Source organism: Dipodomys ordii, unplaced genomic scaffold, assembly GCF_000151885.1.
Source record: "Dipodomys ordii isolate 6190 unplaced genomic scaffold, Dord_2.0 Scaffold127, whole genome shotgun sequence".
NCBI classification, from domain to species: Eukaryota; Metazoa; Chordata; class Mammalia; order Rodentia; family Heteromyidae; genus Dipodomys; species Dipodomys ordii.
Window position 1 is genome coordinate 3,031,922 of NW_012267343.1, and position 24,108 is coordinate 3,056,029.

Here is a 24,108-nt window from a genome sequence, read left to right on the forward strand (position 1 = left end):
CAGGTGGGTGAATTAGTTAGTTTATACTAGAATGAACATATATGCATAGTACTCATGTACTCACATTATACTATGTACCTATATGTGAGCTTTCACAGGTATGCAAATGTGTATGTTGCACAGATGCCTGTTTTAACTCATTTGTATATATCTGTGTGTTGTGTAATTATTATCATCTACACCACATTTTGAGAGGCCTTCTTTTTGATGAGAAGAAGGCTGAAAATAAATCACGGGGGCTCAGAAAGAAAGAATGAGAGGTACCTCAGTGGTCCCACATCCACATAGCTCATCTCCTGCGAAGAGCAACATTTCCTATTGACGCGAAAGTAAAAGAATCATCCCTCACCTCTTCCTCATCCTGTGTGTGTTCAAGTCTTATTTTTGTTACCATCTGAGGTACTGAATAGAGTGAGGCAAAACCCCTGGAGGACAGGAAGACTGAGCAAAGCCTGTGTGGGGTGAAGAGGCAATTTGTTGAAATGCCCAAGTGGGAAAGAAACTCCAAACAGAACATTCTCTTAATAAACATGAAATTAAGTCTTAATAATGCAGCAAGAAGTCCATTAACCCCTCTTGATCTAAGGTTTGCATCTGCCAGTTCTCAGTCCGGAGGGAAATGGCTTGTTTCACCTTCTGTTCCACAGGCCCCTAAGAGAGCTTGAGCTGGCATTAGGAATATTTATTTCTTCTGTCTCAGGGCTCTATGTCCTAGTCTATTTACTTAATCATTTAGTTCTCTAGCAGTCTTTCAAAGCATCCATCCCCACAATTGTCTGTCCACCTATCCATCAGTTCATTTGTCCATCAAATGATATGTGAGCATCTACTTTTCATCAAATCCCTAGAGAATTTTTAGAAACATTGGAAAGACCAATTGATTTCTTGATCCACCTCTGTACCACTCACTGTCCCAGAAATCCACTGCTCATGGAATTCAAAAAACTATAATGGGATATAAAGTTGTTTCTAAACCAGATCTACTCAGGTCCAATGTAAAACCTGTGATGTCTTACTGCAAAACAGTGAATGGCTCATGAAGACAAGAGAAAATTTACTGTGAATTTAAGAAAAGCCTAGACATATAGAAGCTGAAGATGAACTTATTAGATAACAGCATATCTCTGTGGCTGGAAGATTTTAGTCCAGTTGTTGAGGCAGATATGTCAATCAACAAATTCTGTTATGGGGGACCACTTCTGTATTTATTTATCTCTAAGCCCTCACTCAATTGTTACCCAGGAAATATGTGTCCACATTGTACTGGGTAGGCAGCAGTAAGAGATTTTCATGTACTCTCTGACCTCACTGTGGTTTTGCTCTACTGGGGGAGACAGAAATCACCAGGAAATGTGATAAAGAAATGAAAGAAACTGTGGTTATATGCTATAAGAGTGATTAACCCTCCAGACACTGGTGGCTCATGCCTGTAACCCTAACTACTCAGGAGGCTGAGATCTGAGGATCAAAGCTAGTTCAAAGCTACCCCAGGCAGGAAAGTCTCTGAGACTCTTATTTCTAATTAACCTCCAGAAGACTGGAAGTGGCGCTGTGGTTCAAGTGGTAGAGTGCTTGCCTTGAGCTGAAGAGCTCAGGGACAGCTCCCAGGTCTAGAGTTCAAGCCCCAGGACTGACCAAAAAAAAAGTTATTAACCCAAGTAGTTCCTTGGGGGTCAAGGAAAGGGTTCCCAAAGGAGGTGATGATGGCTTAGTTGACACCTGAGGGGTAATAGAAGTTAGTCAAAAGAAGAACAGAAAAATTCTTAACAGTGTGAGAAAAATGAACCACCTCTCTATAAGGTATCTACGTGGAGAGGCCAGATTATGAGTTGAGGAAGAGAATGAATAGAATTTATTACAGCAATGTGGGTACTTTGCTCTGATCTGCATTCCACTTCATTTTCACTGTACCTTGATTATTTACCTGGTGTATCAAAATGATCTTATACCTGTTTCTCTCTACCATCACTAGTTAACAAAAACAAAATGTGCCCCCAAATATTACCCATTATGAATTTACTTGCTGCCATATGTATAAAGAGGAGAAGGAAGCTGGGCATTGATGGCCCACACATGTACTCCTAGATACTCAGAAGGCTGAGATCTGAGGATTGGGTTCAAAGCCAGCTTGAGCAAGAAAGGCCATGAGACTTTTATCTTCAATTAACCACCAGAAAACTGGAAGTGGAGCTGTGGCTCAAGTTGATAAAGCATTAGCCTTGAGGGAAAAAGTTGAGGGACAGTGCCTAGCTCCTGAGTTCAAGTCCCACGACTCACAAAAAAATAAATAAATAAAAAGAGAAGGAAAAAGGGAATATCAATTTAATAATACATTTTATTAAACAGAATACCTCCAAAACATTTTCATTTCAACGTACAATCAATAGAGCAAACTATTTATAAGAAAAGTTGCATTTTTATATTAAATTGGGGTATGGAATTTCTCTTACAGAATATCTTGGTGTCTTACTAATTTGTAATTCCAATGTTTGCCAAAGTGCTCCACGCAGGTGGAAAGCTCAAAGTGTGTCCACTGAGGTGACTTGAGAGGACCAACTAGAGAAGGAACAAGGCCAGTGACCATTCCTTCTCTGGGAGAGAGAGTGTGGCTTGGGAAAGGTCCCCAGGAAAGTGCTGCCTGGCCTTTCTGAGTAGTATGCTTGTGAGGAGGGAAGGGCTAGGAAGAGGAAATGGCATTGGAAAGCCTGAGAGGAGTTCAAAAGTCAGATACGGAGGGGAGAGACTGGACAAACACCTTCCGAAAGTGAGTTGCTTTTTATCTCTAGTTCGGAAAGTCATCTGCATTCAAAAGACATTTCCATCATTCTAGACACCTAGGCTTGCTTCTCAGAAAGTACTGGCCTCTTTTGTCTACAAAATAGTTTACTTCTTGGAATTGATAACATGCAAGGATAAAGATTGTATACTGGACAATACACCCAAGTTGGTAGCTCACACTAGCACAGTGCTTTGTACTTGGGGGGATTCAAGTACTTCCTGAAACTGTTATTTTTCAGACAACCCCCTGTGGTTAATTCGGCTTCAAAATGTTAACTTCAAAACTGTAATAAATTTTCTTTTTCTGGTTTTGTTTATTAGGTGGGGGAGGGGCGGCTACTTTAGGGGTTTGAGCCTCAGGGCTTCATCCTTGCTAGGCAAATGTTTTACTACTTGAGCTACACTTTTAGTTTGCTTCTTCCTTCCTTCCTTGCTTCCTTCCTTCCTTCCTTGCTTCCTTCCTTCCTTCCTTCTTCTTGCTTTCTTGCTTGCTAGCTTGCTTTCCTTCTTTCTTTCTTCCTCTTCTTCATCTTCCTCTTCCTCCTTCCCCACCTCCTCCTTTTCTTCTTTCACCTCCTCTTCCTCCTCTTCCTTCTCCTCCTTCCCCACTCCTTTCATGGGGTTGGAGATGTGGTTCAGTTGGTAGAGCACTAGCCAATCAGTAAAAGCATCAAGTATGGAGTTTGATTCCTGGTCTCAGAACTATAATTTTAAAAACATAGTTTCCTTTCAAATGTTTCCTGAAGTATTTTCTGAACTACAATAAAGATCACCATACTCTAGCACTGTTAGTAATTGACACATGCATAGCTAAGGAAAATATCATGGAGGAAAAGCTATGAATTTATATATTTATGTTTATATCAATATAACCTTGCCTGCCAAACATCCATTAATTCTGTGCATTTACTCAGATCTATATATTTATCGATTCTATACATACATTCATCCTTTCATCCATCTATCCATCCATCCATCTATTCATACATACAACTATCTGTTCACCTTCCTTTACCCCATCTAACTTTCCCGCTAAGATATGATCTCTTCTGTTGTGTTCTCTCAGATGCATAGCACCTGGTATATATAGATACTTAGCATATATGTTGAGTGAATTCCTATGTATTTTATATATTTATATATTATTGTGAAAATACCATATAGAGGGGTTACAATTACATGAGCAAGATAATGAGTACATTTCTTATCAAGCATTGTAGCCTCCTCCTTTGTTTCCCCTTCCCATCCCTTCCCATCTTCCCCCCCACTTTCCTCCTCCCTCCGCCAAAAAACAAATTGTATTATATACTTTTAAGCTTATCTATCCTCTGTCTGTGTTTAGCACCTACTATCTATTAGTTTATCTAAAAGTTGGTGGGATGGAGGCAAATAATAAAAAGGGAATGATGAGTGAATGAGGGGAGGGAAGAGGAGAGATGAGGAATGGGAGAGAGGAACTGAATGAGGTGGAAATAAGAGAACTAGAAAAGAATCAGAAAGGCATGTCTATGCCAAACCCATCATTTTGTTAGAAAGCCAATGCTGCTTGGAAAAGGGAAGCATGGGAGAGTGTGAGACAATACTGGTGAGGAGCATAGTATATATCATTTGGAGGAGGACCAGGGGTTGAGGGTGTCTCCATGATCGTTGTGGGAATGGAGGTTAGTCTTTATAGCTTCCTCAGGACTGTTTCATCGTCCTGTGTCTTTGATTATTATTATTTTTTTAGAAGCAGAGACAAATTTGGAGGTAATTAGAGATTCGAGTCTGTTTTCCACATCCAGGCTCAGGTACATCTCTTCCCACACTTGAAGCTCAAAGAAGATTTTTTGTTTGTTTCCTTTTCTTTCCTTTCCTGTGCAGGAGAGGAGGCTTTGACCATGTACATGGATAAAAGTCGCCTGGACAGGAAGTCAGGCAATGCTACTCAAAGCGTGGAGGCTCTGCACCAGCTGGCTTCATCCTACTTTGTCGACCGCGATGGCACCATGAGGCGGCTCCATGAGATCCAGATATCGACTGGAGCGATCAAGGTACAGCTCAAGAATGGATTCACAAGGGCAGGGTCTGCAGACCAGCAGCACCACATACAGATGTCCTGACAGTAGACAGGCAGATAATAATCTCTGGCTCTGTATCCACTTAGCTCACTGGGCTCCTGTTAGCCAAGGTGTCTGATTTCATCACATGACCTGCAACATCCTGAGCATTGTTGCTTGGGTGGCCATCTGTGTTGATATCCTGCTACAGTTTGGCTTTGGCCACGATGTACGTATCCACACCCCTTCTGTATGGATAATGATCAGATACCTTCTCTAGCCTCTTGGCTATGGAGGGGTAACAGTTTTTTTTTTTTCTTTCAATGACCACATCGCTAGTAAGAAATCAGATTAGTAATGGTAAAAACATTTCTCAATCTGGTGGCTCACCACTTGTAATCCTAGCTACTCGGAGAGTCTGAGATTTGAGATTGGTGGTTTGGTTAGACAAGACAGGAAAGTCCATGAGAGTCTTCAGCTTTAATTGAGCAGCAGAAAGCCAGAATTGGAGGAATGCCTGAAGTGGTATGTGCTTGAGCAAAAGAGTTAAGGGACAGCACCTACACCCTGAGTTCAAGCCCCAGTACTGGCACAGATGAACAAAACAACACATCAGCCACTTCAATCCTTCATTCTTCCTCACCTTCTGATGTGCAGATGTAAAGCTATGTATGGTCCATTCTTTGAAGCCCTTTGATCAGAAGTACACAGCTAGAGAATACCTTAACAAGGACTAGTACTCTGTTCACTAGAACACATTTAGCAAACATTTTCAATACAATGCCAGTAATTGGTATTTTAGGCTTTGCAGGCTATACAGTTACTGCTTCTAAAGTCCATTATTAGAGCGTTAAAATAGTCCTAGACAGTATATACACAAATATTCATGGCCACGTTCCAATGAAACTGATTTGTGTAACAGATAGCTCGGCACACTGTTGTTTGCTGAACTATAAAAGCATTGTACAACAAAACCCTCAAAGATGATGTGAGTGCTCTCTATGTGCTAGTCAGGAAAGATACGCTTATGGAATGTGTGAAATGTGGCTACCAGGGAAGTATGTGCATAAATGTATTTAATTTTAATTAATTCATAGTTAATGAAACTGAGAAAGGAGTTCTGGACTTCAGATCCAGTGTCTTAGAGAATAGGAAGGTGATAAAAGATTCTGCTTACAGTGCAATGATTGGAGACATTACCTCTATAAAGACAAATCTGGGAGGAGATTCCTGATAGGAATGAATTCATTCTTCTGAGGATTTCAATGCAGATTTTCCCATCTCAAATTTTCTTCTGTTAGATTAGGCCTGCATTTTTTGCTTCTCTGTCTTTAACCTCTTCTGAATAAAATGCAGACCTAGGCTTGCTTCTATTACAACTTGCCTAGATATCCCAAGGCAAAAAGAGTGTGGGGAAGGTCAAAAAAGTCTCAGGCAGATGAGCCAGAAATTGACCATGAAAAGAGAAATGTAAAGGAAGGAAAGCTTATTGAGAGAAAAGGGACAGAAATAAATCAGATCAACAAAGAAAGAGCTAGCTTCTCTGAGAAGAATCGCCTATATTGGGGAGATTACATTGTTACAGAACTCAGCACCGAGAGACAGATCTTTATGAAGCCATCAGATTCGGGAGCAGCCAAGGTTTTCATTATCGCCAAATGGTTCTCTCCTCCTAAGATGGGGATGCAGAATTGAGATATTGATGCTGTGTGGGAAGATAATCCTCTTTTGTGCATCCTGGAAGTGCAGTCAGCCTCCTTAGGAGAGATTTCTCAGACAAATTGCACAGAGACTTCCAAGACACCATTTTTACATTAGTATTGGTTTCTCCATGTAATTTGACTCTTGCCACTATTTCAAGACTCAGTGGACTAGAACTTGTCTCACTATCAGATTTATCGCAAGCCAGCTACCAACTAGGGTAGGGAAATTTTGACCATGTTTTTTTCTCCTCTTCACCACAATTAGCCATTTTTTTTCTTTTCCAACAGCATCACTACATGTTATCTTCAATAGAACAACTCTGACTCCATAAGAACTGTACTATAATTCTGTACAAAATGGAATAGATTATCTGTAAAACAAAAACTACCCTCTGAAATTGATTATATCTCAAGTAATAAACATGCCAAAAGTATGACCTTTTTACCTGTTGGGGTGATTAAGGATATTATTAACATGTTGCAGGTGTGAAATTTGAGCCTTAGAAAGAAAAAGTTCCTACCTAAGTCTTCTTGACATCTGGAAAAGGGCAGAAGAACTACTTATTAGCTCTTCCCCAAATTATTATTTTCTGTAATGGAGGCTATGTTTCACAGTGGGATGCAACATAAAAATGTTTCCAAATAATGGGAAGAAAGGTAAGAAGGTATAAAATGGTACTAAGTTTTTCTTATTTGAAGGTTATTTGTGTGGATATGTGTGTGTGTGTGCACGCGTGTGCGCACGCCAGTCCTTGAGTGAGAATTCAGGGCTTGAATACTGTTCGATAGCATTTTATGCTTTACCACTCGAGCCACAGCTCCAAATCTAGTTTTTTTTTTGCTAATTGACTATGAGTGTTACAGACCTTCTTATCTGAACTGGTTTTAAACTGCGGTATCAGATATCAGTCTCCTGAGTAGCTAGGGTGATAGCCATGAGCCACTGGCTTTTAAAGTTGTTTTTTTTAAATAAACTCTGTTCCACACCATCCTGAGTCTTTGCATATCAACATATTTTTGGCATATACAGCCAGAAGTCACAGACATTGATTATGCTTGTTGCCAAAACTTTTTTGGAAAAAGAGGATAATTTCTATTGTTCTTGTCTTAATAACATGTAGATACGCACTGAAATTTATACAGGCCTTTCATACTCAGATGCTCATTTTTGAGCACTGACTCTGTTCCAAGTACTTATACCCATTATATATGTTTCACTACCTCCATAGAAGTCATTTCTTAGATTGAGTTTCCAGAATTTTAGAGAAGTTAAGTGACTTTCTTTTGTCACCAAGTATAGAAATGGTCAATCTTGGATTTAAAAATTGATTTTCTTGATTGCAAACTCCACGTTTGACAAGTTATTAAAATTCTACAATGCTTACACCGAACTTGTGAAGTGAGAACCAGAATTAGGCAGCAAAAGGCTTCAGTCTGTGTGGTTGAGCGCTCTCCTGCTCTGTCTACTCGTCCCCTGCCGGGCATGTTCTCAGGTATGGAGAAGGTGTTCTGGAGATGGCCGTAGACCCAACCTAGAAGAATCCCTCTCCAGGGTGTATCCTAGACCAGCGCACATTGTCTTACTTCATGTCCATTTCAGGTCACAGAGACGCGCACTGGGCCCCTGGGCTGTAACAGCTATGACAATCTGGACTCTGTGAGTTCCGTCCTTCTGCAAAGCACGGAGAGCAAACTGCACCTGCAAGGTAGGAAAGCAGGAGCAAAGGAATGGGGCCTGTGGCCGTGGAGGAAAAGTATGCAGCCTGGATGTGATGTTGAAGACAGAGAGGTTAAGGAAGGACAATGAGGAAGATGGACAGAAAAAACAATGAAAATTGCAAATATAGATGTTAGACAGTTAGGATGATATATTATTTGGAGAGATTTTTTAGCATATACAAGCATTAAATTCATGATTGTTAATTAGTTTTTCAGATAGAATGAAAAAAGGAGCTTCATCTGATTATTTTGATGAAAACGTCCAAACAGTATTATTTATAGATGGCCCTGACCTAATATATATTAAAGTTTCATATCGTATCATCTGAGATTTCAGCATTATTGCTTTTGATTTCCAGTATGTTTTGGCAGGAGTGATTTGAATCCCAAGAAATATAGGACACTTTATAGAATTTTTGGTTCTCTGTAATTTCTCCTTTTTATTTGCTAGTCATTTATAGTTTTAAGTACACACAAACAAAACACACACATCCTTTTAGTATGCAAATACTCAATGCTAGCTGGGATGTAGAAAGAAATATGTTCTCAGACATGGTTACCAAGAAAATATAGCCATCATGGGGATTAATTTGTTAAAATTTAGAAATGTTTGTATTTATTCTGTGTCACTCATCTGTTAAGTTTGTATTAGCTGCTCACATGCACTTATTACTCTGAAGAAACCACACTCTTTAAAACATCAATTTTATCATTTTTGAGTTCAGATCATATAGACAAAAGAAAATGGGTGAGGGAGTGATTGACAAAGAATTTTGTACAGATGGAGTTGTTTTAAAGAGCATAATTGATCATGTTTTCCAAAAATGAGGAGTAGGTGAATTGAATTATGTTACAGCCATACAATGCATCGGGCACTTACTGAAATGTTATTTCTAAAGAATATTCTGGAATATGTGAAAAATGGTTTGATATTAATTAACAAGTGAAGAGTTACTGATTCAATGTATGTCATGATCTTAACAATGTCAGCAGAGAAGAAAGATAATACTGCTGGGAAATGCCGAGATGTTAAAAGAGGTAACTTCTGATGGCTAGGTGATAGACGTTTATTTTAGGCTTCTAGTTTTTTTCTAACTTTCCTTCAATGATCGTGTGTTAACTTTATACTATGAAAAAAAGAACATGCCTTAACTTTGAGCAGACTAAAAATGTGACCTTCCTCAAAAGTATATGATAAAGGTGATTCTCAATGTCAGTGGGAGGGAGCTGGTGGAGATTGGCAGATAGAGCTAAGCAGAGCTTAATATGACTTGGTTCCTTGGCAACTCTTTGATTCAGGCTCTTGCTATAGGAGACAGCTGGAAAGTGTTGCAGGGAAGCCTTGTGTCAATAGGAAGCCGTGTATGAGAACCTCTCTACCAAATGCCAGCCAGATCGTGTTTCAGAGTGACACACAGGCATGCCATACTAACACACATGTATACCACACAAACACATAATGCATACATGCCACACAACACAGGCATACACACCATACAACATAGATCCTACATCTGCATACACTGTAACCTAAATGTGCAGGACACAGATATACACACAAGACTCAAGACATGCATGTATAACAAACATACACATATAACACACATATACTGAGTAGATAGAGGTACACATGCAGAGCACAATACTATCACAAAGTGTCATATATATAGGAAATAAAAGCTACCTCCTTCAGTAGAGAAAACAGTAGAGGGAATCATTTCGTAATACTGGTTAAGAAGGTGGATGAGAAAGACAAATCTGCCTTGGTTGTACTGGCGTTTTCAACATGTCAATTCATGTTGTGTCTATAGTTACTTGGTGAATTTGTGGAAGGCAGAGAATCTCTGAAATTATGATTGGGATTAAACTTGATAGGATTAATAGAGCACTGCTGTACTCTGTCAAGGAAGTTACTTTTTAATTTTATTTCTACGTTTAATTGTTTACACAAAGGGGTTGCCTTTCAGCAAAGTGGTATGTGACTAGATGGCATCTTGATTGATATTACTGCTTTCATCATTCTCCCCAACCCTGTCAGCCCCACCCCTTCCCTGATTCTCTTAATTTTGTAGAATATGCATTGAGGTTCATGACTATTCCCAACTTCATTCCTCTCTTCATTACTCAAGGAAGTTTTTGAGAATTTAGGGACAATTGGAATCCAATTTGCCTTGAAGGCAATGAAGCTTAAGATCCAAGACTTCGGCTGGGTTGGTGGCTCAGTGGTAGTGTGCTTGCCTCACATGCATGAGGGGCTGGGTTTGAGTCCTCAGCACAACATAAACAGAAAATCCCTGAAGTGGCGCTGTGGCTCAAGTGCTGAAGATCTAAGGGACAGCGCCCAGGCCCAGACTTCAAGCCCCATGACCAAAAAATAAAAATAAAAGGATTTTTACCTATCATTTCCAAGTCTTCTTATTCTAAATTTATAACTGAATTTTTAATCTGTTTCCGGCAAAACCAACCATTCTATTGAAAGACCCTAGTCCCCTAGGATACTTTCGTCAACGGGAGAGCGCTCCAGAAACTCAGACTCCAGGCTGGGAGATGCAACAAGCAAGAGGAGTTTATTTGACATTTGAGCAAACGGACTCTCTGCCTTGGGAAGGGAGAGAGCCCCAGAGCAGCCGTTACAGGCATTCTTAAAGGCAAAACCCACAAGAGTAGCATATAACACCAGGTGTCCCAGGATTGGCCCATTTAAAAGTCACTATACACTCCAGCAATCATTTTTACTACCCAGGGAAGTTTATAACACTCTTTGTAAAACAGTTGGCTCGGGGCAAGTCTAGGGGGAGCGGTCACCCTGGAGGGGAGTTTACATAGTTACAGGCTTGTGATTGATTAACACTTGGCCTAGTTTGCTGGACTTGCCAGGTGGTCCTTATCTTGGGTCCTTATCTTGGGTCCTTATCTTGGGTCCCATTTGGCCACTTAGGGAATTTCCAAACAGGAACTAGAAAAACATATACCTATTTGTTCTTTATCTATGACCACAGACCTTGTCTCGGGGCCGGCATCTGGACTCCGAGACTTTTTACTCACTATAGAAGTTATGATATTGGTTCCTGGAACTCTGCCATTCCCAAGTTGAAGTTGACTGGTCTTTCCTCATCTAGATTGGCCAGAGCAGGTGTGGAAGATCAAGTCCATGTTCAAGTACCACACTTTAAGAGGGATGTTGAGAAACTGCCACATGTTTGGAGGAGGGTGTCCTACAAAGAGAGTCTGCCTTGGAGTACAAAGTTCTTGTCTAAAAATACAACGTGTCTTGCCAAACACATCATTAGTTTCATTAATATGGATACAATGAGCCAAGCTTGGTCTTGTGTGGAACCCTGGAAATAAGAGCATTGATCAGTTCTAGTCATCACACATGCACACACACACACACATGTGCACTTGCACACAAACACACACACACAAGCACCTATCTCACATATTTTCATAGAACTCAATTTAGCAAACAGATGATAAACAAAATGATCACGACCAACGTCGTTTCTGCCCCAGAAGTAACGTGTTCTATCAAAGAAGACAAGGTTCAAGCAAATAATATTTGTATTGAATGTTAACAGATAAAATTATGGGAGTTGCAGGATACCAGATTACATGAGGCCCTGTACTTCTGTGTAGTCAGTAAAGTTTCCTTGCAAAACAGATATACACAGGATGAGTCCTGAGGATGAGCGTGAGGGCAAGGGCATAGATTCAGAGATGGAAAAAAAAGGAGTCTTTGTGAAAAGGTTGTCGAGGAAATTAAAAACTTTTATGAGATCAAAACAGAGCCATCAGTGATGAGAAAGACAAGATAATCTGTCTAGTCTAAAATGGCTTCTGCAGCATGCTAATGAACTAGACCTTAATTTGGAAGCCGTGGAGAGCGTGGAAGGGCTTTTAAAGGGCAAAAAGCATGAAGAAAATGGGAGATCACCCTGGCTCTATGTGGGCAATTATGTGGAAAGGTATAGATTAGAGGTTGGCAATGGTTAGGGGGACTATTGAGTTCTCAATATGAAGTATCATGGATTTAGAACATGAAAGCGGCAGATGGCATGGAAAGAAATGGACCAATTCTAGACATACTTATGTGGCATTATGACCAGGATGCAGTAAAAAGACCACTAGGAATTCAAAAAATGGAGTGACTGAGAAATGGGGCTGTTGAAGAGAGAATGGTCAGGCAAACTTCTGTGTTTCAAGGTAATGGATAACATAATAAGGGTAATGGAAGTAATATGTAACATTATGTGAATTCAGAAAAGAAGTCATTTATTCTTTCTATCCAGGAGGAGAAAGCATAGAGGACAAAAAAAAGATAACTGAAGAAAAGAAAAAAGTTTCTTAAATTCAAGCCAAAAGACTAGCTTATGATGTTTGAGTAGGCTGCTACTTATTCAGTGAATCCAAAAACACTACGTAGGAAGAAAAGGAGTGAAACTGGTAGTACATTGAAACTGAAATTCTTTTTATCACAATACTATTAATAAAATGAAAATGCAAGCCACACAGCAGAAAAAATAATATTTGTAATATACATATCTGACAAAACTCTTATACAAAATAAAGAACATCTATACAATTAGTGACAGAAATAGTTGCATACAATATATATTTTAAAAACTCCTGTACAATTAGTAAGAAAAGACTGCCAGTCTAGTAAGAAAAGAAAAAGTTCAAGACAAAAAAGGCTCCTCCAAAGACACCAAGACTTGAAAAGATGTTCAAATTCTCTGGTTTTCAGAAAACATTCTGAAAAACATAATTTAATATTATCGCAGGGTGACAAATGAAAAATAAAACCTGACAGAATTAAAGAATTAATGTAAAGCAGAGGGAGCTTACATGTATTGCTTATGGAGCATAAATTACTCACAAACATTTTGGCAATCTCTTGACAGTATGTACTAAAAATTGCACATACTTTCATCCTGTGACCCAGAAATTCAAACTCCTAGAGATATGACAACATAAATGTGTGCAAGTTCACCAAAATATGTGAATGTCTGTAGCAGCTCTATTCAAAATAATGCAAACTGGAAAACAGCAAAATACCCATCAACAGGTAAATAGACAAATTCTCTCTTACTCCCATACAGTCATGAGAAGTAATCAAGTAATGTTTCATGCAATAATATGGGAAAATCTCACAGACAGATCACCAAATGTGCAAGTTACTTAACACAAAAAGGCTATATTCTGTAAGATTTTATTCTTGTACGGGTTCTGAAATTATAAAAACGCGTAATTGTATCAGAAGTCTGGAGAAGTCTTAACTTGAGGGGAGACAATTGAGGGATGACTGAAGGATGATGAAATCCGTATCAGGGGTCAAGTCATTTTATATTTCTTCACCTGGAATGCAGCTCAGAAGTATGTTCACTTGCAAAGTTCATAGAACTGTACAGAATTTATTTGTTATGTTTGAATTTTATATGTGTATTATGCAGCTACTCAGCACTCATTTAATATTATGCTTCATCTTGAACTCTTCTCCAATAGAAATCATGAAAAAAATAGAGGCATGTGGGAGTAGGTACTAGTCTAGCCCAGCTTGAGGTCAGCGTACCTGCTCTGTGGTCAGAAGAGACAGCACTAACAGATAGCAGACGACATTTATTCTGTGCTACTCCACGTGCCAGGGACTATACCAATTGGGGCATACCATTTTTAATCTATAATTATTACCAACTGATATCGATTGTATTTCTCACCTGGCTTCTATGAATAATGTATATATTGTGGCACACTTAATTTATAGGTGATGTAATAAGGACTGAGAGAGGTTATTCACAGAAAAAGGTGGCGTTGAGATTTTCACTTGGACCATTTGAGGACACGGCTCTTCTTTTTCAGAATTATATTGCTTTGCATACCTTTATTCATGTGCTTGTTCCTTTGATTAGACTGGAAGGAATGATTCCACAGAAGTTTATATGGGTATACAGAGGATCATAAAAATAGGACTCTAATGACCATGTGGTATTTCATGAAATGGTTGTTAAAACAAGGCAAAGGTACAATGAAATAGCGGGGAAAGGATGGAGGAATACAGAGATGAGATGAGAAATGAATGAGAACAAACAGGTGTGGGAATGATCAGAGGACATTAGTAGTCATAGCAGCAACCACTAAACTAGTAGTAATAACAATAAATGGCATGATAACTTCCTATGTTTACGCTTCCCTCTTCAAGAAGCCTATTGTCTGTTTTACAGACGTTGTCATGTAATTCAATCTAGTATCCATCTGGTGGAATCCACAGAGAGCTGAGCTCTGCCTCAGTAGCTTACTGATGTGGGAAGAGATGCAGAGAGAATATTTTACTGAAATCTCTGGCTGATCTAGACATGCATTCACTCATTCCCTCTAGCATTATTAGTTGAGCTTCAACTATTTGTCAAATGTTGTTTTAAGAACTGGACAGACAGTGGTAAATAAGCTTACCCAAAATCAATTTGGAGCTTATATTAGCCTATAGGGGTAAGAGGACAGAAGGTATACAAGTAAACATAGAAAGGTATTTTCTTTACACTCAGAGAGATAAACAGGGAACAGGTCATATGGAAATGTGTAGACCATGGAACAGACTGTAGATTGGATTTGATTCTAGAATGACACGAAAAAAATTGCAAATTTAAGCAGAGGATAAACCTCATCTGACTTCCATTGTTAATAGATCACTGTGGCTGATCATTGAATAGAGAAGACTGCTAGGGACAATTCTGGGAAGGTGCCCAGCTAGGAGGTGATTGTGCTTACAAGGTGGGAGGAAAACTGTGTTTGACCATGGTAGTTGTAACAAAGGTGGTGTAGTTGTAACTAAGGTGGTGAGACACGATTAAATATGCACATGTATTTTAAAATGGTGCTGCCATAATTTGGTAATGGATTGGAAAATGCTTTTGAAAGAAGGAGAGAAGGCAGGGGTGATCTCAAGGTTTTGTCAATAAGCACTTGCAATAGGAGAATTACTGCTTACTGACCTGGCAAGACTATTGGAGGGACTGATTTTGATGGAACATGAAAAGTGGACTCTAACATGGGATGTCTAGCAAATACTCCAATGTTGATTAGAGTGGACATTTAGAAGATCAGAGGAGAGAACTGGGAACACCAACTACTACAGAGAATACTATGCAATGGTGTGAAATAAGACAGAGAATAGATAGAAAAAATAGAGTGTATAGAGGACAATTTAAAAACACAGGTTTTACGTTTTAAGTTTAAGTGGTATAGTTTTTAATTTTTAGGTTTTATAGTTTAAGTAGAAAAGTTAAGATTAAACTGAGTATGCTGAAGAAAAAGAAGCGGAGTTGAGGAGTAGCCCAGGGAGGAAAGAGAGCCAACGAAAGAAGATGTTATTATTATATGTTTTGTTTTGTTTTTGGTAAATCAGAGGTGCTAGTGAACTGGATTCAATGCTGTTTGTAGAAGGGTTAAGATGAGGACCGAGAACAAAGCATTGGATTGCAGGCCATGGGGAAAAAAAAAAAAACAAAAAACAAAACACTGGGTGACTTTGATAAAAGATACTTCAGTGCATGTGGCTCAAGTGGTAGAGCGCTAGCCTTCAGCTGAAGAGCTGAGGGACAGCGCCCAGGCCCAGAGTTCAGGCCCCACGACCGGACCCCAAAAAAAAAATTAAATTTAAAAAAAAAAAAAGATACTTCAGTGCACACTGAAAAGATACTTCAGGGACGGTGAGAATCTGACTAGGATGACTTCAAGGGGAATTTGTGCAGAGGTGTGTCACGGTTGGTGATGTAATAGCCCACAACGATGTGAGTCAAGTGATTTTTTTCTTCTTCTTTTCAGATTTAGAAACAACTAAAGTTTTGACTATGGAAGTTGTTGTGTAATGAGGGGGAAAATAATGCTTCAAGGAAGAGGAAATTTGGGGATCCCAGTTGGATAGACTGGAGCCAATTTTGTGTATAGCTTATTCCTTTGCCTGAAGTAGAAGCACCCAATCTCTGTGAACTGAGGGAAAAGTGGGAAGATGGGATCGTGGATGAGTATTAGTCAAAGATCCACTAATTTGTTGAACTTCCTGATTACTTTTCACAAGATTCAAGTTGTGTGGGTTTTTAAGGTGTCGGTATCTGTGAAGCTGGCATACTTTTTGTAATTGATGGTGTGTCAGTTTATTTGCTAAGGTATTCTTTTCTTAGTATACTTAAAGCAATGGCATATTTGCAATAGTCATCTTAGATTTAATGCCATGTGCTATTTTTCTCTGTGTAAAAGGAGGAAAATAATTAGTTCATTCGATTAATAAAGGAGAAAATAGGTAAGAAGAGGGTGAACTTGTTTATAAGATGGAAGGCTATCTCAGTGGGTCAAAGAGAGGCCTCAAAAGAATCTTCTTTAGTGGATGTCCAGACAAGAATTACTAAATGGATGTTTTCAGAGCCTCCCCTTCATCTTCTCATTTGTTTTATTTCTTGCTCCCAAGTCAACCATCTTCTTCTTTACCTCCCTTCTTGTCTCTTTTCTTTGCGTTTTCTTCCTGTTTGATCTCTGCTTGTTGATTTCCTGTGTCTCCACTTGAAATCCCAGTTGTTTTTTCCAGGCCAGAATATTTACATCAGTTTCCAGCTAGATTCTCTTCATAGTTTAACTGATAGCCTTTCTCTCTTTTACTGAGTTTGGTCAATCTTTCAGTACTCAACAGGGATGTTCTCTCATTCGAATCATTCACTCTCCACCCCTTGTCTTACATCTACTCTTCAGTTTACCATTTCACCACTGTTTGAATTGATTAGGTATTTTCCAAGCCAGCCTTCTTGTTTCTGATCTTACACCTGCCGATCCATTCTATCATAGCAGCCACTGTGGTATCTTAAGGCCAAATAAAGCACGGTTTTTTTTTCTCTACAAAGTTCTTTATTTAAGCCACGCTCTGGGGACTCTCTCTATTTATTTTCCTAGGTATTCCCAAGGTTGAGATTGAGGAGAGCAGTTTAAAGCCAGTCTGGGTAGGCAAATCTGAGAAACTCTTATTTTCAATTAACCAGCCCAAAGCCAGAACTAGAAGTATGGCTCAAGTACTAGAGCACCATCAACAAGTGTATAATGCCAACTGAGAGCCCAAGGCCCTGAATTCAAGACCTAATACTTGCACAGCAAACAAAACTAACAAACACTAAAACACCCTTCACATTAAACCCTTCAGAGATTTCCTAGAGATTTTGGAATAACGTTTAGACATGACTTAGCACCAAGGGCTAGTTGTAACCTTGAACCTGGCCTATCATTTGTTTGTTTTGGGGCAGTTCTGAGGTTTCAACTTAGGGCTTTGTGTTTGCTAGGCAGAAACTTCATACTGAGCCATATCTCTAGCTTTTCTTTTGCACTGGTTACTTTTGAGATAGGGTCTTATTAGCTGGAATGACAGGTGTTTGACTCTTCCATTGAGGTGGAGACACAGACTTTTCTGCCTGGACTGGCCTAAAGCATGATCTTGTAAACCTTGGCCTCCCTTGTAGGTAGCCTGATAGGCATGTGTCACTGTGATTAACGGTTGTTTGAGAAGGTGTATGTCTGCTCTAGCTTTGAACTGCAAACCTCCTGATCACAGCCTCCCAAATAGTTACAATTTCAGGTGTGAACCTCTGGTTTACACTTTATATTGTCTTATTCCACAACCCCAGCCCCTAACCCACCTCTGTACTCCATCAGCTCTGTGGAGTTTCTTTATATTTTCCTATAAGCATCCCATTTTGAAAGGTAAGTAATTTTCTATTTGTACCTTTGCACATCCTTTCCCCAATTCCTAACTTTAAGCATGTCTCTGTCCCCTTCTTCCAGCCTCAGTATCCTTGTCCATCTTCTTCCCTGGAATTTGTCACACCATGGTGGCATCATCCCATCACTACTATGACCCCGCCCGCCCGGGTTCCGCAGTGCCTCTCTCTCTAGCACATTACATAGAACCTGGCTTATAGACATTCCTCAGCAAACATTTATTGCTTAAACTAATTTAAAAGACAAATGAACAGACCAACCAGTCCATAGTAGTCTATTTTTTCCCTCTCAAAACTCTTACAAATTTTATCCTATATCATACTGAAATCATTTCAACCTAATGACATCTCCTGAGGATCCTAGGACACCGGACACTTTACTGCCTTGCATGGACAGCATTCTTCAAGAGCGATACATCTTTTCTACTGTGTTGGATGCCACACAATCCAGACGGACGTGGCACAATCGAGTCCTCCAACTTCAGAGAAGCTGCCTGACTTCTTTGGCTTTTCTTAGCTTCCACATTTATAGCGTTGATCATTTTCTTCTACTACAAAGAGATCCAACATAGAAGAGTCGTTTTTTAAAAAGTGACCCCGAACTTCAAAAGTCTTCAGCTAAGGTATCAGCTCTACTCTTTGCTCAGGGAATGATCCCAGAGCTTCTCTCCCTCAACTACTTCCTGTGGTTGTTGATACTTAAAAGAATTATACCTAGTTCACATAAGCCTTCAAACGATTCAGTCTTTTTTTTTCTTTTTGCTATCTTTATCAATGCATTGTTTGCAAAACCTGTGTTTTATTCGTCTTTGTATCCTCAATTACATATATGCTTGGCTGATATCAAGTACCTGTTAAAAAACTGGGTGCTTAGCAAATGCAGTGTTCCTTACCTGGTTGGAACTCTGTAAATCAATCCATAAAATGTTTAGCAATTATTTGTGGTGCATAAAATATCCATAACAACCACTGTGTTAGTCACGGTGGAAAATCACAGTATATAGAGTTAAACTAAACACATAAGTATAAAAAGCATTCTTGGGCCACTTAAAAGATAAATCTCAGTTTGATTATTGTTTCTTTGGGGATCAACCAAGTGACTATTATTATTCTCAGTAGGTCTGTCTTCAATGTACATTAATCCATCATTTTGTATTTATCTTTCTAAAGTTTAGTCAAATCGGTCTGACTCTTGCCTAAAACCTTTCAATGGATCCTTCAGGTCCTGGATTATTTTTCCTGTGTAGAACATATTTATTACACTTTTAATTTAGCCTTGCCATTTCTTTTTGGTTCATCTTTTTATTAAGGTGATGTAGAGGGGTATTACAGTTACATAAGTAAGGTAATAGGTACATTTCTTGTCAAACTTGTTACTCCTTCCTGCATTTTTCTCTTATTTTACTTCCTCTCCAACCACCCGGATTTTAAGAATTCACCTTTCAGTTATTCTTCCCAGACTCAGAGTTGAAGACTTTTGGAGCAATGTGGTTGGATGTTTCCTGAAAGTATATGTTAGGAACACTGATCTGTCAGATGAAGGTCAGAGGTGATGATAGCGATGGATGTTTGCCATGGTATAGATTTTTCCCCCCAACTACGTCTTTTCTTTGGGGCAAGGCTAGAGCTTGAACCCACAGAGTTATATTTTCTAGGTAGTTGCTCTACCACCTGAACCACAGATCTGCTTTAGTTTATTTTTCAGATAGAGTTTCAATATTTTTCCCAGAATGGCCTTGAATGTAGCTGGGATTGTAAGCATGAGCCACCATATCTTTATGGTCCCAAATCCATCCTCTTTTTCCTCTGACCCTTCTCTCTTCACTCAGCCATATTCTCTGTCAGTGATGTCTATGTCTCCATCTCAAATTGATGGAATTCTACTAGGTCATCAGAAACTTTTTGAAATGGTTCCCTGCATGCACATTTGCACATATACAGAACTCCCTTTGACATAAGGGCATTACCACCCTGTTATTATACAAGAAACAGAAAATGTTTAACTTTTTCTATTTCTTCCTACCTTCACTCTGTTATGCTAAAAATAAATCCTAGCTAAAACTTTACTAAGTAACAAAAACGTACATATGGAGCATTGAGTTCATATCCATCGCCCTCGTAATTTCACACCATCAATTACAAGTTACTAATCAGGCTCACTATTACAGAAGTGAAAAAGAAAATTAAGGCTCTGAAAGGTAACCACATCTCTATCTCACTATCCCAGCAATTTCAGTTCCTAGTTCCAGTGGCTTCGAAGTTCCTTTCCTCCTTGCAGAACATTCAGAGTTATCAGGACAGACTGCATACATGGGGACACTGGAAGCAAGCCAGAGGCACCACATGGATAGGTTTCTTAACCATAAAGCTGCCTTCTCCCACATGGCTTTGTCATCCCAGGGTGAAGCACTAAACAAGTAAATGCTGCCAGAGCCTGCTCTCATCAGCAGCTTTGGGATAAGTCCTCACAAAGAACTAACGCAGGGTTATAGACAGTGAGTGGCTCCTGAGCATGAACTCTCTTGTCCATTTAGCAGTGGCCTGGGAGGCATAGGTAAGGATCCTGGGACCTGCTTTCCCGGGGCTCTCATGAAGTCTGTAAAAGAAAAGAATAGTGCTGCCACAAGACATTGGATTTCCCACTTCCACCCAGCAACTTCCTTCTCATAGTGGAAGGGCAATACCAGCATATGAGCAAGTTTCATGCGTAATGAAGATCTGTGCCTCCCAGATGGCATCTTCTTGCTTTGTCCTCATATGGTGGATTGGACAATGGAGCCCTCTCCATTGATGCATGCGTTGGCTCATTTCATAGTGGTGGAGTTCTCATCGCTCCATCGCTTCACAAAGCCCCAGCTCTGAGTACCATCACATTAAGTGGAGAATTCCAATATGGAAATTTGGGGGAGACTCCTACGGGCAGACCCTAACATTTCATTTAACTTCACACCACCCAAATGAGCTCAGTCTAACGATTAAAATTTACACAAGATCAGACTGAGTCCCTAAAAAGTAAAATAACTTTTCTCTGTATAACTGGCTATACTACTAGTAATGGAATTATGATTTGCTAATATTTAAAACCAAAACTTTGGTTATTATGATTTTAATTAATAATAATAATAAAACTAGTATTTGCCATGCTCAGGACCAAAGCCAGGGCCTTGTCCATGCTAAGCAAGCATTCTGACATGAAGCTATATCCTTCAACCAAAAGCAGGATTCTTTTTAAAATTGAAGAAATTATCTTTAGGCAGTTGTTATAAAGGAGTTGCCATTTAACAAAGCAGTTTATGAATACAATATAGCTTGATTAATATCATCCCTTCTAACATCCTCACCCACCCCTTCCCTACCCACCCCTTCCTTCACTCTTCTTAATTTTTTAGGATATATACTGGATTCTTGATTGCATTTCTCCCTCTGTGCTCCGTTTCATTCATCTACCTCTTTCCCCTTGACTTCACCCCATCCCTTTTGAGTCCTTGCTTTCTGGTGTTTTTTGTTTGCTGAACGTTGACTTTGCCTTTCTAAGGAATTATATTACTTCAGTTGTCCCTTGAATCTACCCTATTTCAGGTGTTTCCATTAGCTCTTTAACTAGTTGATTACATCACCACATTTCCCTAAGAATTTTATTAGTTTTATTCTTGGAATAGTGCTGGAGTTTAAACTCAGGGCCTAGTGCTTGCTCAGCTTCCTTGTTCTACTGTTCTCTACTACTTGAGTTATGCCTCTCACCTTGTTTTTGCCGTTGAATTTGGAGGTGGTATTGCACAGACTTTTCCACGTGAGTAACTAGAATTACAAGTATGAACTACTGGCTCCTGGCCTCTAAGTATTTCAATCTGTAGAATGGGGCTGAGAATACATATGCCTCACAGACACTTGTTTTTGGAAAACATGCACATACAACCCAGGGTGACTGATGAGGTAGCAATTGTGCATGGTATCTATCCACTATTATGATGCATTGAGTCAATATTTCTTTGCATTATATCAATAACTCATGTAAACCTTACTAGACTTGAACATAGAGGTTTACAGAAGTAAATTATCATCTTGAGGTTCAAGTAGGAATTTGAATCCAGACCTGCTCAATACCAGTGCTCTTAAACTTCTTATCTGTTTCCTAAGAACAGTTCTTATTCTAGTAAGAACTACAGTTTTAGTTTTATTTTTTTGTCAATTGTGGGGCTTTCACTCAGGGCTTGGGCACTAGTTCCTGAGTTTTTTTGTTCAAGGCTAGTACTCCATCATTTTGAGCCACAGTAACACTTCCAGTTTTCTGGTGGTTTATTGGAGATAAGAGTTTCACAGACTTTTCTGCCTGGGCTGGCTTTGAACTGCAATCCTCTTATCTCAGCTTCCTGAGTAGCTAGGATTACAAGCATAAGGCACTGTTGCCAGGCTGAGAACCAACAGTTTTTATTGAGTATTTTAAAATATCTTTCTATGTTGCAGCATCAGCAACCTTCATAGCATATGTTCTTTATCTGAGAGTCTATAATCGTTCTAACATCACTTGGCAGCCTGCGTTAGATATGACTGACATCTGTAGCTATTCTTATACTCTCAAATGATGTGTAACCAGGAAAGATTTCCTCCCCTCCCCAATGGAGGCTCATCACAACTTAGGACTCTCCAGGACTATAAAGAGTATCACCTCTGTCCTGAAGAAACCCAGAATCTGGAATGCAATTGTCTCAGGCTTGGAGAATTAGGAGGCAGAAGATTTGAACAAGTGCACACACTCAGAGTAAGCAGAAGCTAAGAGAAGAAACATCAGGCAATTATGTGGCCATGTGAGGTTTTCCCATTTACGTATACAGGTGGCCAAGCATGCAGCCTGGAAATCCTGACAGATACATGGTAGATGTGTTAATTTGGTGTATTTCAGAACCATGTCCCTTTAGATCCCTTGTCAATATCACTGCTTATCCAGAGATCAGGCATCAAGATAGCCAAAACCTAAATAAGTACCCAAGATAAGTAGTTTATTGACTTCCTATTGGTTTGGCACTTATTTTCAAAAATGTTGGCATAACCCTTGTTTTTCCCTCAGAATTCATCTTAGAATTAAGTTCTTCTCTTGCACTGCCAACACAGCATTTTATATGAAACTTTATTATATTCCAACCTGTCTTATTTGTAAATAACTACCACTAAATTGTAACAGGTCTCTGAAAGGAAAAACCGTAAGCTTTTCATTCGTCTTTTATTTATTTTTTCTTTCTTGTAGTGTCTGCCTCATAGTAGGTGTTTAATAAATATTTAGTGACAAATTAGTTTGAACTGACTCTTGGCTCTGAATCTTATATGTTTTACTGTGATAAGATATGCGCAACATAAAATTTAAGGTTTTAACCACTTTTGGATGTGTAGCTCTGTGACATTAAATGCATTTACAACATTGGGCAGCTAGCCTCATGTTCCAGAACTTTTCCATTATCCAAATATATTTTTTTTGTCCAGGAAGCAGTCTTTGTGCACCTACTCCACAGGCTGTGGAGCTGCTTTCTGATTCTATCCATTTCCGTTTCACGTATTTCAGGTTCATGGACTCATACAACATGTGACTTTCTTCCCTCTCCCTTCTTGCAGCTCATACTTTCAACATCTGTCCATCTTGTAGCCTTTATCAGTGCTTAATTTTTTATGTCTGAATACTGCATTGTGCACATATTGCACATTTTGTTTTATCTCTTGTTCATCTGTTGATGGACATTTAGGTGAGCTCCACCTTCTGATTATTGTGAGCCATGCTGATGTGAACATTTATGAACAAGCTTTTCTCTGACTGTCAGTCTACAGTTGGTCAACACACACACACACACACACACACACACACCACACACATACACATACGTAAGTGTGTGACCTAAATTGCTTAATCACATGGTAGCTAAAGTTTAAAATGATTTGTAACAAATAAATCCTTCTATTTTTAGCAATCAGTTTCATGACCGCAATATTTTGTCCTTCCTCACGCAAGATTATGTGTCATCAAGTGTATTTCCATTTTGACAGGAAGAGTACATTGCCTGTCCAGGTGACATTGCACCTGGCTGTGAGATTAGCTTCGGCCAATGGGATATGACAAGGCATGGTATATGATTG

The 24,108-nt window shown here is 39.2% G+C and overlaps 1 protein-coding gene across 1 annotated transcript in view; it reads left to right on the forward strand.

Annotated features, from left to right (window-relative positions):
• The window catches only part of Brinp1 (bone morphogenetic protein/retinoic acid inducible neural-specific 1), a 177,232-nt gene that overhangs the window by 110,476 nt on the left and 42,648 nt on the right, over window positions 1–24,108 (forward strand). Inside the window, exons 4-5 of the mRNA XM_013030133.1 lie at window positions 4,642–4,811; window positions 8,121–8,226. Of these exons, the coding sequence (XP_012885587.1) occupies window positions 4,642–4,811; window positions 8,121–8,226 (276 nt within the window). The remainder of the gene's footprint in view (window positions 1–4,641; window positions 4,812–8,120; window positions 8,227–24,108) is intronic.